The sequence below is a fragment of the Bubalus bubalis genome, chromosome 10 (genome assembly GCF_019923935.1).
Source record: "Bubalus bubalis isolate 160015118507 breed Murrah chromosome 10, NDDB_SH_1, whole genome shotgun sequence".
Lineage (NCBI taxonomy): Eukaryota > Metazoa > Chordata > Mammalia > Artiodactyla > Bovidae > Bubalus > Bubalus bubalis.
Genome location: NC_059166.1, coordinates 35,890,886 through 35,906,603, shown reverse-complemented (window position 1 = coordinate 35,906,603; position 15,718 = coordinate 35,890,886). Strand labels below are relative to the sequence as shown.

Genomic DNA, 15,718 nt, shown 5'->3' with positions numbered 1-15,718 from the left:
GGGGCCATGTCTTTCTCAGGATCACTTTCTTGGCCCTGGACTCTAGGTCCCCAGGACTTTCCCCAGTGTTAGATACTACAGATTTCAACTCATGGATGCAGACTGGGAGCTCAGCCAGAACGTAGCATCTCTATAGTTGATTTCCTAACCTGGAGATGAATGTATTCTCTCCTGTAAAACACTGCCTGTTCTCATGTTATTTCTTGAATTTATTTTCCATAGCTCAGCATTTTCTGAAAAGGGGTTCCATGGGACTTGCTAGACTGTGACAACAGAGCTGTAGGGCTGGCTGACTATGGGAGACTTGGATTCAGTGCTTCACAGATAGCTGCGTTGCTGCTGATGGGGTGCCATCCATCTCCCAAAGACCCAGAGGTTACATTTCTCCATCACCACAACACTTGTGTCACAGGACACACAGAAATGGTCTCCTATAAGTTCTGAGGAGCGAATCTGGGGACAGATTGCCCTAGCCTTTGCTCTTCATCTTGTTAACCCGCTTTAGCCTGGTCCCCAGTGTGCTGCCAGCCCAGCGTGATGGTGAAGAGAGCCCTGCCTTCGGGTCCAACTCCCTCCCTACGTGGCAGATCCTTCTCCATTACTTCAGAGGAATTGTTCCTTGAAGAAAGCTAGTCATTTCTAGAACCATGTAAATATAAGGGATTGTTGTTATTAACAGCACAACATCTATGTTGTAATGTTGACATCTTCTAATGGAGCTTTGAACACAGGTGGCTTACCGTAAGAGACACCACTGAAATAAAATGAAGGGAAAGTGGGGGGAAAATGCCAGTGACTAATTTTTTAAGGTCGCTGAGCAATTCTCATGACTCAAATAATTGTTAAACCAGGTAATATAATAGACAGTTAAGATTTTATTGACTGCGTAACTTTGGAGTAGGCACTGTGTTGAACTGTTACCTGACTCATCTTATTCAGTCCTCACCATGCGCAATGAAGAAAAGTTCTGTTATTATCCACATTTTATAGATGAGGAAATTGAGGCTTCAGGGGGTTAGTTGGTCTGAAGTCACAGAACAGGGCATTGCCAAGCCTTGGAAAGTGAATTGAAGAGGAGGAAAGGAAGGTCATGGCTCCTTTAGGAAAGGGCAGGGGATGGAGAGAGGAACTTGAGAGAGTGTGGCAAGTTTTGAGGATGATGCATGAAGTGTTTGATTTGCGTCTCTGAAAGGATGACGAGGAGCAGGGTGGGTGGGGAGAGGGAGGCTCAGCAACTTTATACACCATTTTAATATGTGTTTAGCAGTGGGCAGAGGCCCTTTCGATGATATTACTGAAGGTGATGCTTAAGACTTATTTTTTGAGAATGTCACAATGTTGCAGAGACAGCTTTTGGTGAGTGATTGATGATTTCTACAAAGTGAACCGAAAGCCAGCTTCAGTTGATGGTGTTCATGCGGGCATCATAGCAGCAGAGCATTGAATCCCCACTGTGGATGTTGACTTTTCTTATTATTGTCTCTCTCTTCTGCAGAGCTGTCATTTTTGTTTCTTTCATGGTCATGATTTAAGGGTTAGCATTCCTGATTTACTCTTCACGAAAGATACATTGCCCTCTTGAACCAAAACCTGATGTGTTTAGTTCATTGACACCAGGCACTGAGATCTCACTGAGTCCCATCATCTCTTTGAGTGATAGAATTAAATCTGATTTTCAGATGCTGCTTCTGGGGTAATGCCTACCCTCCTTTTACAACTACTCCCAGCTCTTGGCCTTGTTATCTCTGTAACTTATTTTTGAAAACTGTACCTGTTAATGGTAAAGCTATAAAATGGAATTCTAAAAAAACTACTTAAAAATATTAAACCTGTTTAACTGGCGTTAGTGAACATTAGCTGTTCTTGTAAATACTCTACTATTTTGAAAACAATGGTTTGAGCAGGAATGGCCAGGCTGCAGTTAGTACCCTTTCTTAGTAATCTTTAATACTGACCTTATCTGCAGATCCAGACTTTTGGTTTCTAGGCAAGGCCCACTCTCTCACTTTGTGTTGCAGCTACCAGATTGGGTTGCTTATCTTCCAAGGGACTGTTATCTTCTCTTCATCTCAGCCCCAGGCAGCCTCTTCACCTTGAATGTGCTGTACAAGTGCACGCCTGGGGCGTCTCTGCCCCCAACTCTGAGCGGCCATTTTATCCTCTCCTGGGAGATGTGAGCAAAGGAATCATATAAAGAGAGGATTATGAAGGACTCTGTTTATCTCCAGTCAAAATAAGATACCGTAGATTCTTGACATTTATGATGGATATAGCCCATGACCGTTGCCAGTCCACAACCTGAAAAAAAATCGTTGTAGCACATAATTCCTCCCTTCAGATTGCTAAAGTATAACTGAGTAATGTAAATGATCTCTCTAGACCTTAACTACTTATCTTACTTGATGAGCAATTTTTGTACTGTCTAGAGCACTTATTGAAACAAATTCACACGTCTTTTCTACTTATTTCCTTTTGGAGCGTTCTGTAGTTTTGTTCACACAATGTGTCTGAGTCATCATTGTATTTGACATTTCAGCCTTTAATTTATCTGAAACTTCTGTTTTGTGGCTGGGACCTATCACTTTCATACGCATTTCCATGTTCTCCTTGTTCTGTCATCAACACTGGAATCAACTAGCAGTTCATTTTGTTTGTTTCATTTCTTCACTAGAAGCGGAGTTGTTATCACTTTATTTACAGTGGCTGTAGCGCTCAGACACAGCGCTGTGGCTCAGAGCACACCTGGACCTTGGCCGGGCCCCTCAGTTTATGGTGTGTGTGATTCAGAATCTTGTCTCTGCGAAATGGCAAATTGCTAAATGTGGGAGCTTCAGCTGTCACTCAGGAATGGTAGAAATCAAGATAGTCTGTGAATGCCAGGGATCTCCTGTTTGTTTGTGATACCTGAGTTGTGGAGAAGTGAGCCCTCAACCCTTTCTCTTTCCATCAGTCTGTGGAGCTGACACATTTGTGTATGTAGGTGATACATTTGTAGCTGATACATTTGTAGTATGTAGGTGATACAAATGTAGCTGATACATTTGTAGTATGTTAAATACCTACTAGTTAAGTTACACAAGAGTTTTGGGGAAGTCCTTTTCCCCTAGTGCCTTCCAGGCTATGGCTTCAATTGTTGACATCAATAAGAAGCTAAATATTTTTGTAAGGAGAAGCACCTTTCATAACATAGCGTATTTTAAATAAATATGAAATAGAATTTTAAAATATATTTTTATGTAATTTTTTTCTTAAAAAAAATATACATTTAAATATTCAACAGGTGCTAAAGTGGCCACAGAGAGTAGGTTCCCATCCTTTAGCTGTCTTTCAACCTACCATTGCCCCTTGCTGGAGGCAGGCAGTGTTAACCAGCTTTTGACAAATCCTTGTAAAGATAGTCTATGTATATATAAGCAATACTCATACTGATATATGCCCCATTTGTTTTACACAAATTGTATCACACTGTTTATATAACCTATGTAAAATTAGTAGTATTCATTGTATCTTGGAGCTTCATCTGTATCAGAATGTAAAGAGTTTCCTCATGGTTTTCTATAGTGGTATTTTATACTATTGGGTGGATGTACCACAGTTTTCCTTTACTGATGGACACTCGGGTCGTTTCCAGTTTTTTGACATTACCAGCAGTGCTATAGTCCATGGATCACCTTTTACATTTTTTATACACATGTGCAAGTATCTATGGGATAAATTTCTAGAGATAGAAGGACTGAATTGGAGGATATGTTCTTGAAAATTCATTTCCGTAGAGTGGAGGTTGTTTCAATCAATGCTACCATAGTGTATGAGAGGGCCCATATCTCCATATTCTTATAGGATTTTTTTTAATACAAGATATTAATTAATTTCATTACCACTTAATGTTTCTAGATTCCTGGTGGTACATGGTAAGCCAGGGCTTCCAGGAATTTCTTTGTGTGAGAGATTGGGGAAGTGTATCCATTTGATAAATGATTCCAAGGGAGAGTCAAGTTGCACAGCTTTGGTTTAGAGGCAGGGGGTGGAGCAGGAGAGAAAGAGGAGGTAATTTTTAAAATTTTTATTTATTTTAATTGGAGGATAATTTCTTTGCAATATTGTGGTGGTTTTTGCCATACATCGACATGAATCACCCATGGGTGCACATGTGTCCCCCTATCCTGAAACCCACTCCCACCTCCCTCCCTACCCCATCCCTCTGGGTTGTTCCAGAGCCCTGGCTTTGAGGCTTTGAGTGCCCTGCTTCATGCATCGAACTTGCACTAGTCATCTATTTTACATATGGTAATATACATGTTTCAGTGCTGTTCAGAGGAGGTAATTCTATGTTAAATGTCATTTAGTCTGTCAGCCAGCCCTTTTGTAGATTATTATGCAAGGAAATTATAATAAAAAGAGTAAAAACTAAAGTGAACTGTTTCACACAGGAGGGACTTTGAGAGTATCATACATTTGCATTGGTGCCAGCAGTAATGATCTCCACCTACAGTATTGATGAGACATCTACTGTAGGCATTGGCGGGAACACACTGGGTGTCAGTACCCTTGATATTAGCCATTGTCAGGTATAGTATGCTGCTGCTAAGTCACTTCAGTTGTGTCGGACTCTGTGCCACCCCATAGACGGCAGCCCACCAGGCTCCGCCGTTCCTGGGATTCTCCAGGCACGAACACTGGAGTGGGTTGCCTTTTCCTTCTCCAGTGCATGAAAGTGAAAAGTGAAAGGAAAGTCACTCAGTCGTGTCCGACTCTTAGTGACCTATCAGGCTCCTCCGTCCATGGGATTTTCCAGGCAAGAGTACTGGAGTGGGGTGCCATTGCCTTCTCCAAGGTATAGTATAGGTGAGTGGAAATCAGAAGCTGCATTGGTGCATTTCCTGGATATCTGATCTCCAAAGCTGTCCCTTTTGATATCAGCAATGGCTGGACTGGTAAAGAACCCACCTGCCAATGTGGGAAATGCAAGAGACATGGGTTTGATCCCTGGGTTGGGAAGATCCCCTGGAGGAGGGAATGGCAACCCAGTCCAGTATCCTTGCCTGGGGAATCCTATGGACAGAGGTGTCTGGCGGGCTACAGTCCTTGGGATCGCAAAGAGTAGGACATGACTGAAGCGACTTAACATGCATGCACTGGAGAAAAATGGTAGATCTGGGCTAATAACACAGAGGATACATCATGGTACACGTTTAAGGTACTGCCTTAGGAAATCTCAGCAGACTTAACAAGAGATTTGGAGTATGCTTTTCTGCACAATGAGAAATACTGCTCGTGACTTAAATGGTGAGTGACTTAACCTACCTGGTTTTTAGGCCTGTAGAGTACAGGTTACACATGAGGTGATGGGATAGTGCCAGATGATAATTAAAGAAAATACAAAGGATAGCATTTCTAAGTACTAAAAAAATTCGCTTAACTCTTAGAAGCATAATTTGTTGGCATGAAAAGACGGTATGTTTGTATACAAGATCACACACTTACAGAAGACAGAAAAAGAGGAAAAAGGTGTCATAAAAACAGCTTCTGTTAAAATAATATTGGCTTCTGGTTGTTCTACCTGATTAGGAGATGGTGGAAAAAATGCCTAATCTATACTAGCTGTTCATAATTTATGTGATAGTGACTTCAAAATTAGATGAAGGAAAGGAAGGTAGTGAATATTTTTATGCTATAGAATTTTATACAAAATCACCATAAACTTTAGACTGAGATAATGGATGAAAACAATTTTTATAAATGTTAGATATGTGCTTACAGGCAGAATATACTATATAACATTACCAGTGTTTTGTATGCTAATTATTTCCTAAAATATATAATAAACATTTACTGCAGCCTTTGTACAATGATAACTTTTAGATTTCTCTTATTTTTCTATTCCTCCTCCTAGTCACAGACAGGATTTTGCTGTTGTAAATTTCATACATGTATGGTTTTTAGGTAGGAAAAGACCAGAAATCTATGTGTTGGATATGTGTCTCAGTGACATTTTGTTAATAAGCATATATTTGATGGCATTTTCTTAAAAGGATACATGTTGTATTAATCTATATACATCAAGAACTTCGGACCTAGTAAGCTGGTTTCTGGATTTTCTTGTTCCAGAAAGTAAAATAAGGAAAAATAGCCTTAGCCAGATTCTCAGAGGGGATAAGAGTTTGAAACAGGAAGACAGTGGTTGAAGAAAAACACCAGGGTCAGAATCAGGCTGATCTGGGTTCAATCCTGACTGTGTCACCAAATATGATTCTGGGTGAGTTACTGAACTCTGCAACTCACTTTCTCCAACATCAACTAGAGGGATAATAGAACCCATCTTTCTGTGAGAAAGAAGGAAATGAAATAAATAATTTTTATAAATTATCTAATGCTTTGAATCCTTTTTTGGAAGAAGGTGAGATTGAATTAATACATTTACAATGTTTCTTTTTGCAAGAGCACTCAGGTTTTACCTCGTTCATCCACCAGGGGGAAAATTATACTATCACTTTATCAGGAAAAAGTTGCCACTCCTACATTATTTAATAGGGAAGTCAGGTTCGTGTCTTTTGTTTATTTAGTGAGGTAGGAGTCATAGAGAACATCAGTATGAGTCTTAATTTATTTCTTATTTTTACTGCTTTTTAGATGGATTCTTCTCAGGCCTTTACAACTTGCATACGTGAATGCTAAGTCTTTATAGCTCACATTATAACTCAGAGAAATACAGGGTTTTGGGGGGTTTTTTTCCTATTGAGTATTTAAGATGTATAGAATGTAGTATAATAACTACTCTGGACCCTTCACTCCTCTTCGCAGTTTTCCAGGATGTTGCCAGTCTTGTTTCACCACTTTACCGCTTAATTAATTTGTAGCAACTTCCTCACCTTGTAGCATTTCATTTCACAATTTTGATTTGTATCTCTAAAAATACATGGAAGGCCTCCTCTCTTTAAAGTATGTATCATCTCTCTAAAAAAAGCAACTGTATTTCCCTAATATCATCAAATAGTTGGTATTCATACTTCCCCTCCTACCTAATAATCTTTTTTTAAAATAATTTAAATCAGGGTTGAAACAAGATCTATGAAATGCAGAATATGATTGATTAGTTAATATGTCTCAATCTAAATTTTAGATTTCCTCTTTTGTTTGCTTATTTATCATTCCTTAAAAATTTTTTTTGTGTGTATGTGCAGAAAACAACTTTTTAATCTTGTCTAGCAATGGCTTTCAGACTTTTGGGTCTAAAAGTCTCCCCTTTATGCTCTAAAAAATGAAAAAAAAAAACAAAGACCTATTGTTTTTATGTTACACTTATCAATATTTACTGCATTAGAAATTAAAATATATTGGTTATTTATTACTTATAACAATGGTAAATTGATTACCTAAGTGTATACAAGCACACTTTTTATGAAATATAATGATAATTTCCAAAATTTAAAAGAAAAGGTGAGAAAAGTAGCACTGTATTACATTTTTGCAAATCTCTGTTATGTCTGCTTAATAGAAGACAGCTGAATTCTCCCATCAGTTTCTGAATTCAGTCAGTTGCAATACATTGTTTTGATTGAAGCATGTGAAGAAAGTCTCCTTCACACTGGTATGGAGTTGGAAAAGGGAGGAATATTTTAAGTTTTTCATTTAATGATGGATATTCTTTAATATTATACCAAAACTTGACATGTGGTAGTTTCTTAAAGGTTAGTTGCAGTGTGCGATTTGAAATCTTATCAATGAGTTTTCTGTATTCTGTTACATTAAAATCACATTGGCCTGTCCTATATTCTGAATGGACCCTTTAACCATGCATAATTTTGTAACTTTAAGCGTTGGTTGTTTGGAAAATACTGCCTAACTGAGTTATGACATATTTCATTATTAAGTATCTTTAAAGGTCATTTTCATGAATATCACCATCCATCTCCTTGGAAAAGTCTATAGCTATTGGGAAGCTGTCAGGCTCATCGTGGTACATAAAGGTTTTCCAAAATGTTCAAGTTGTATCATTACATTAGTAACATGCTGTCACTGTTTTCCTTCATATGACAAACTCTTCATTTATTTTTGACAGTGTATTTTCCAGATATCCAAACTTGAATAAACATAATTTTTGAAGTAAAAGTGGGATTTCAAAGGAAAAAAAAAAACAAACCCCAAAAAAACAGCTTGTTCAGCTTGCCTCTCAAACAGTTCACAAGTACTTTGCCTGGAGACAGCCATGGTACTTTGGCATGCCTGAGCTCTGTGTGCATACTCCTCTTTCATCAGACAGAATATTAAAAAGATACATATTCAAATATCAAGACTTAATACAGTTTATTATTTTACTTCATCAGAGATGGTCTTTAGTGAGTCTGGCATTTGTTGACTCCTACTGAAATGACTCCTCCTGTAGCTGGGTGCTTCTGCTCCAGCAGGTTAACCCACTGTTGTTTTGGCCCATCAGCGTAAATATCAGCATAGTGAAAAAGGCAAATAATGTGCTAGTATTTTTATGAAAATAATTTTGACTTCTTGGACCTCTTGAAATTCCCAGAACAACTCGTATCTTGCTTCTTACATCTTTTTGGTGTGATTTCACATGTTCTTTTGTCTATGGTATTTCCTGTGAATAGACTTGATCACATCAGATTTGATGTAATTTTTTCCTGTCAAGACTGCTTCATAGATGGTATTGGCTTGGTAGGTATTCTTAGAAGGCACTCATGGTTATTGTCTAGAGCCATTATTTTTAAAGTTGCAAATGGTTATGTTTCAGTTTTATCATTCCTTCTTATTACCAAGAATTTTTTTCTAAAAGGAAGCTTCCTTTCACCAATGATTTGGTTTCCCTGAGATATAGTTCTTATTGATCTCATGTGATACAGTCAGGATAAATCCTTATTTCTTTTTCCCAATAATGAATTAGTGGTTCCCTTGTATTCTCAAATGGAGAAGGAAATGGCAACCCACTCCAGTGTTCTTGCCTGGAGAATCCCAGGGATGGGGGAGCCTGGTGGGCTGCCATCTCTGGGGTCGCACAGTCGGACACGACTGAAGCGACTTAGCAGCAAAAAGGAGATCAATGGGGTGTTCTTGATTGGTTGGTTTTGAATATCGTTGTGAACTCATAATAATTTAAACCTATTTGATATGTTTCAAGTCACTGCAGCTAATATCCTTACTTTGGCCAACAGAAGCCTTTTCAGATTGGTCTCTGAGTCCTTTTGGTGTGAACTCTGCTGTCTTTGATAGCTTCCTCGCTTTTTAATTTGATAAGATGTTCCTGATTCATCTTGCACATTTCCTGCTGCCAGTTAGCTTGTTCTCTGGGAAGACCTGGGAGAAATGGCATTTAGAGACTATAGTCTGAACACTAGGCAATTAATTTTGACTGGTGGTTGTTTTCCAGAGTTTGTCTGGGCAAAGCTAGAAAATATGCATATTTCTAAAGCAAAGTGCATCATGGAATCATAATGAAACTTCCATTCAGATTTAGGACCCATTGATCTTTGACCACTTGTCAGTGACACCAGTGTAATTACTTACTTGTTTTATCCCATACCACACAGACAGCAGCCTCAGAGTAACAGTATCAATACTACCACCAGTGGGTATATGATTATGAAAAAGTTTGTTTTTGAATTTTTTTTTAAATGAAAGAAAGTTAAAAGTATTATCACAGTGTAGCTACCCAAACTGGTTATCTTAACATAGCCTATTATGTTTGCTCTACATTTTGAGACTGTTTTCGTATTTCTAAGAACATCAGTTTGGCAGCTGTTTCAACTAAATTAAATAAATAAGTTTATTGAATCAATCATACTATGTATTTGTTGTGTTGATAGAACAGACAATTGACAAATTTAGTGAAGATGGCATTCAATAATGGACTGAATTTTCTTGTTCTTTTCATCTTCTTTTTTTAAAATCTAAATGGCCTTTCTTTTCTTTTTCAACATTTTATATTGGGTACTCTCCTTTATGCACATCTACTCTCTTTTCAAAGTCTTAGAAGGGGAAGAAAAAACTTAGAGGGTGAAGAATTCTATCCCTATGTAATCAAGACTTTCTGTTTTAAGTGAGTATGCTATGAAACAGTGAATTCCTTTTCTAACAATGGCAAAGGTTTACCATGGTACTTTTTGTTTAAACTAGAACTTATTTTCTCCTGTGATATACTTTAGATTACACTAGAAAAAATGTTTCTGAAGCAGGTATTTCTAAATCTCTGGATGTGGGACATTGTGACCAAGAAAATTATGTAGTTAAGGGAAACGGAAGGAATGACCACTGAAATAAAAATTGATTTGCATGTAGACTATGTGGTACTATGCCCTTTTTTCCCTTTTCCAGGTTAAAAAATAAATCATGACTGAATCTGCCTCTAGCACAAGTGGTCAAGAATTTGATGTATTCAGTGTTATGGATTGGAAGGATGGAGTAGGTACATTACCAGGAAGTGACTTAAAGGTAAGCTGTCTGTATTGCATACAACTGTATATGTGTGTATATCTGTTTGTGTTTATTATTAAAATGAATTTGAGCACATATGTGACACAAGGATTAAAAGCATTAAGCATAGGTGTGTGTAGGTGTATTCAGTTGCTTCAGTCATGCCTGACTCTTTGCGACCCTATGGACTGTAGCCTGCTGGACTCGTCTGTCTGTGGGATTTTCCCAGCAAGATTACTGGAGTGTGTTGCCATGCCTTCCTCCAGGGGATTTTCCTGACCCAGGGATTGAATCTGCGTCTCTGGTGTCTCCTGCATTGCAGGCGAATTCTTTACTGAAGCACAGTGGCTATAGTTTTGTGTGATACTTGTTCCTCTGCCTCTCAAGACAATACACGGCTGGTGGATTGGCAGACGCCTTTGTCATTTGGGGTGGGGGACTAAGAAATCCTTCTGCAATCTGTACTCATTTTGTAGAAATTAATGTATAGTTTCAAGGAAGATCGTTTCAGGATTTCTATGGCTAATAAATTTTAAGAATGGTAGACTTAGAAGGCCTAGCTTTGTATATGTTTTGTAGTGATGGGCTTTGTAACTGAAGTGAAAAGCTACCCTCCCTGTGTCCTAGTTTTTTCATGTAAAAACTGGATAAAGCTAAAATACTGAATAAACAGGACTGTTCACCTCCCTTAAATTATTTATACTGTAAACTGTGAATATGGATTTTTGTATAATCACTTGTTTGGAAGCTCGTGCTTCCTGTAAATGAGACTGCTTTTGTAACAATGAGAACTCTCTTCAGAGAGCAGTGCTTCAGTCTGCTCCTTTTCTAGGTGCTCACCCTGCCCCCTTTTCCCCAGCACCCCCTGCCCCCGCCTGAGCCACTCCAGGACCACACCTGCTGCCCCATGGAACAGGGTTGTGCAAGCACCCACCTCTCATTTCTAATTTGCTTTTGCTCCAATCCTATCTCTGGGACCTTGAACCTGTCTGTGGCCCTTTAGACTTCGTGTTTGTACTTGGTCACTTAGGTGTTTGAACTTCTGATCTCCCTGACTGTCTCTTGGCTTACCTCGCTAATGCTTGTCTTTCTTGCCTGTCTTGACTAGGAATTCATGCACCCTAATATTGACTTGGAATCTGCTCCCTTTTAGTGGCTACTTGACAAGTACCTGAGCCAAAACTTTTCTAGTTGATCCTCAGTGGTGAGATTTGGACAGTCTGCTTGTTGTTGGAAAAATACTTAGATTTTAGTTGGTTTTGGTTTAATTAAGTGCTGTGTGCCAACATATCTATCTGAGTTTAGCTTAACAAAAATATTGCAGTGAGGTTTAGTGAAATCTGGGAAGACAATCTGGTTTTTAGTGTTAGTTTTCTGTGACCTTGAACAAGTCAGTTAATCTCTTTGGGGCCAGTTTCCTCTTTAGTAAAATAAGGAATTAAATGAATACCAAGGATTTTATCTGCTCTAACATTCTCCAAATGTTCATCTGGATTAGATATGATGGAAACAGAGTGCTGAAAATTTTGAGAAGGAACAACTGTTTGAGATTCTGATAGTGTCAACCACATACTAGCTAAATGAGTTTTGTTTAAATTGAACTTCAGAATCTTTATCTGCAAAATGGAGATATAGGATCTATGTCATAAGCTGGTTATAAGGATTAAAAAAAAATACGTGTAAAAAAAATTAACAAATTCTATCTTTTCTTGCTTTATGGTATATTATGTAAACTACCTTTTTTATTGTTTCAGAGTCTTATTTTTCTTGTACATTTTTATCCTTTTTCTTCTGAATGGCTTTGTGTGTGTGTGTGTGTCAGGTGGGTGATGAAATTTTATACTTTTTTTCAGTTAGATTTTAATAATAGAGTGACGTCTCCATCCCTGAGAAATTTAGATTGCCTGAAGGTTTTTTAAGCAATGGATTTTAGGAATTAACCTATTACTTTTATAAAGGTAATCAGGTAATTAAGCCACTTAGTGGGTATTATAAACTAGGTTATTTGATTTGACTTTTAGACTCATCTAATTACCTGGGTAATTGCCATGTACCCAGTTTACTTTATGTGCTGTTGACAGTTTGATATCCCACTTAAAAAAATAATTTAAAAAACATTTTCTACTTTAGAACTCCTTTTATCCAAAGAGAGTCAAAGACTCACCAGTTGATTATATTGCTTAAGACTCACTTGCTCTTCATATTAAAATTTGAGTTGCTTAGGAGATCTGATTGAGAAATTTATTTTTTCACAATTAAGTTATTGGAAGTGAAGTGAAGTGAAGTGAAGTTGCTCAGTCGTGTCCGACCCTTTGCGACCCCATGGACTGTAGCCTATCAGGCTCCTCTGTCCATGGGATTTTCCAGGCAAGAATACTGGAGTGGGTTGCCATTTCCTTCTCCAGGGATCTTCTCCACCCAGGGATCAAACCCAGGTCTCCCGCATTGTAGGCAGACGCTTTTTACCAGCTGAGCCACCAGGGAAGCCAAGTTATTGGAAAGAATTTTAAATAAATCATGAAATTTACTCTCCTGCATCATACTTTGCCTATTTGAACCTAGAAGCTTTTCTTTTTTTTTAATGGATGAAGGCATGTGGCTTTTCTAATGCGCAATCACTAAGACAACCAGCTGAAGTTAATTCAGGAAATACATAGAAGTCAGTTTCTTTTCATGGGAACAGGTTTTTATATGCTTCAGTTTATTGCCGTTTTGAAAGAACTTTTCAAAACTCTGTAAAAGCCTCATGATTGCTGGCCAATCAAGTTACATCACTCTTCTGCTTAAAATCCTTAGCAGTTTCCTGTATCTTTCGTGATAAGGTTCAAACCCCTTAAGTTCACCACAAAAGGTTTTTGGTGGTCTGACCATTACTTTTCTCCCCAGCTGCATCTTGTTTCACATCTCCATGCCACCCGGTTTCCTCTCCAGCCCAGTCAGCTCGTTCACACCTTGGTCTCTTTTTACTGGTCCCTGTTGCTGGAGTCCCCATTCCCCACTTCTCACTGGGCTAACCAACCCTTATAGGAAGCAGAGTGCAAAAGCTCCTTTTTTGGGTGCAGTAGCAGAAAGAATAGAGAACTTATTCTCTGGTGAGCTCTTTGTTTCTTGTGTGTAGTTGCTCAGTTGTATCCGACTCTTTGCGACCCCATTGGCTGTGTAGCCTGCTAAGCTCCTCTGTCCATGGGATTTTCCAGGCAAGAATACTGGAGTGGGTTGCCTTTTCCTTCTCCAGAGGATCTTCCCGACCCAGAGATCGAACCTTTGTCTCCTGTGTTCCTGAATTGCAGGTGGATTCTTTACACACTGAGTCATCAGGGATTGGCCCTACGCCTTTTACTTTAAGTCACTTATTTAAGGCAGTTTCTGTCACTGATGCTAGTTTACAGATGAGGTAAACAGAGGCCTGGGGTGGTTAATGTCACTTGCTCAAGGTCAGACAGTTAGTTATTGGTAGAACTGGGTCTTAAAACCAGGCTTTTCTGATTTTAAAATGGATTCTCTTACACTGCTATTCTTCAGTCTAACAAGAGAAATGTTTTCATATCGAAAGAGATGAAAGGAAAATGTTAACAGCAGTTTAGAGGCAGTATTATGTTAGCTGGAGGGATCAGGAGGGTTTTGGAAACAGATGTCACGTGAGCTTTCAGGTGCCTGAAAATAGGTAGGAGTCTGTGAGGACTTTTTGGGACGGGGATGGGAGAAGGGAGAGAGAGGGACATTCAGAAAGGGGGTCAGCATCAGCAAGTCCAGTATTAGGGGAGACCAGGAAGTGTCTGCTGGTCCTCTTGTAGTCATTAACAAGACATTTTCACTTAAACAAGCTTTGGAAACTTTACTGTTGTCTAATTTGTTCCTTTAAAATGCACAACAGTGTTTGTAGATTAATATCTCAGGGCCAGCTGTAAGAGCAGGCAAGCGACTTAAGTGGTGAGGCTAGTGGAAAGATGCACGGTAGGGTTTGCTGTCCCTAAGCAGTTCTCTACCTAAACTTCTTATACGATTTCCGAAATTGATCCACAGAGAATTATTCCTCTGTGTCATAAGGATTTAGCCTTCCAGCATCCCTCAGTAAAATGTCAGTACACTCCCAACAGCGATAGCATCTTATCTCGAAAGAATAGTTGCCACTTAACCGGGAGCAAGACCCAGCAGCAGTGATGCAGAAACCCAACTGGAAAATTCACTGCACTCTGTGCAGGGTTTGCCTTGTCTTGATTGGCGTTCAGAACACTTTAGTTACTAAATATCTTTGCCCTTAAAACAGATTGGTAAGTAGAACTCAACATTTATTTCAATGTCGTAAGTAATAAAAACAGTAATCTCAGCAGTGTCTTTTAATGATCTGTTATTAAAGACAGGCACAAATAGGCTAAAGACCCTTTGTCTCTAGAAGCAAAAATAAAGAAGAGAATGAATCAAAGGTAGTTTAAGCCAAGACAAACAAGTAAAACCTTCTCAACCCCTTATATATTTCAGGCATAATTGTTTTCTGATTGACCTGTATGTATCCACTAACAGAAAAAGTTAGTCTCAACTAATACGCTTGATTTGCTTTATAAAGTCCTTTTATAAAGTTTGTAATTTTTGCATTCTTGATTGTAGAATGGAGTCAGTTGCTATTTTTTTTATACTGCTTTTAAGGTGTCTAAAAGAACCAATAACCTGGAAAAAAGTGATTTTATCAAGTTTCTATGGTTCTAGCAGCATTCATAAAATGTTACCAATTTCAGACTTTGAGCATATCATAGGATACTTTAAAAACACTTTGAGGTTAATGTTTTATTATAAGTTACAGGTGTACAATTTAGTGATTTGCAATTTTAAAAGGTTCTAGTCTACTTATAATTATTAACATTGGTTATATTTCCCCATGTTGTACAATATATCCTTATAGCTTATATTGTACCTAATAGTTTATAACTCTTAGTGCCTTAATCCCCATGTTGCCTTGTCCCCTTTCCCTCTCCCCACTGGTAACCAATAGTTTGTTCTCTATATCTGTAAGTATGTTTCTTTTTGTTATATTCACTAGTTTGTTTTGTTTTTAGATTCTGTATATGAGTGATACCATAAAATATTTGTGTTTCTCTGTCTGACTTGTATCACTTATCCATGTTGCTGCATATGGCAAAATTTCATTCTTTTTGTGGCTGCATAGTATTCCATTGTGTATGTGTGTGTGTGTGTGTATCACATTTTCTTTATCCATTCATCTGTTGGACACTTAGGTTGCATCCATGTCTTGGCAGTTGTAAACAATGCTGCTATAATCATTGGGGTGCAAGTATGTTTT

General features: G+C 38.3%; 1 protein-coding gene across 12 annotated transcripts in view; it reads left to right on the top strand.

Annotated features, from left to right (window-relative positions):
- L3MBTL3 (L3MBTL histone methyl-lysine binding protein 3) overlaps nt 1–15,718 on the top strand; it is a 106,828-nt gene that overhangs the window by 11,939 nt on the left and 79,171 nt on the right. For 9 of the 12 annotated variants that reach the window (XM_025294556.3, XM_025294558.3, XM_025294559.3 and 6 more), the window contains exon 3: nt 10,324–10,440. The exons of the other annotated variants lie outside the window; for them this stretch is intronic. In XM_025294556.3, the coding sequence (XP_025150341.2) occupies nt 10,339–10,440 (102 nt within the window). In that variant the 5' untranslated portion in view covers nt 10,324–10,338. The remainder of the gene's footprint in view (nt 1–10,323; nt 10,441–15,718) is intronic. 12 annotated transcript variants of the gene reach the window in all.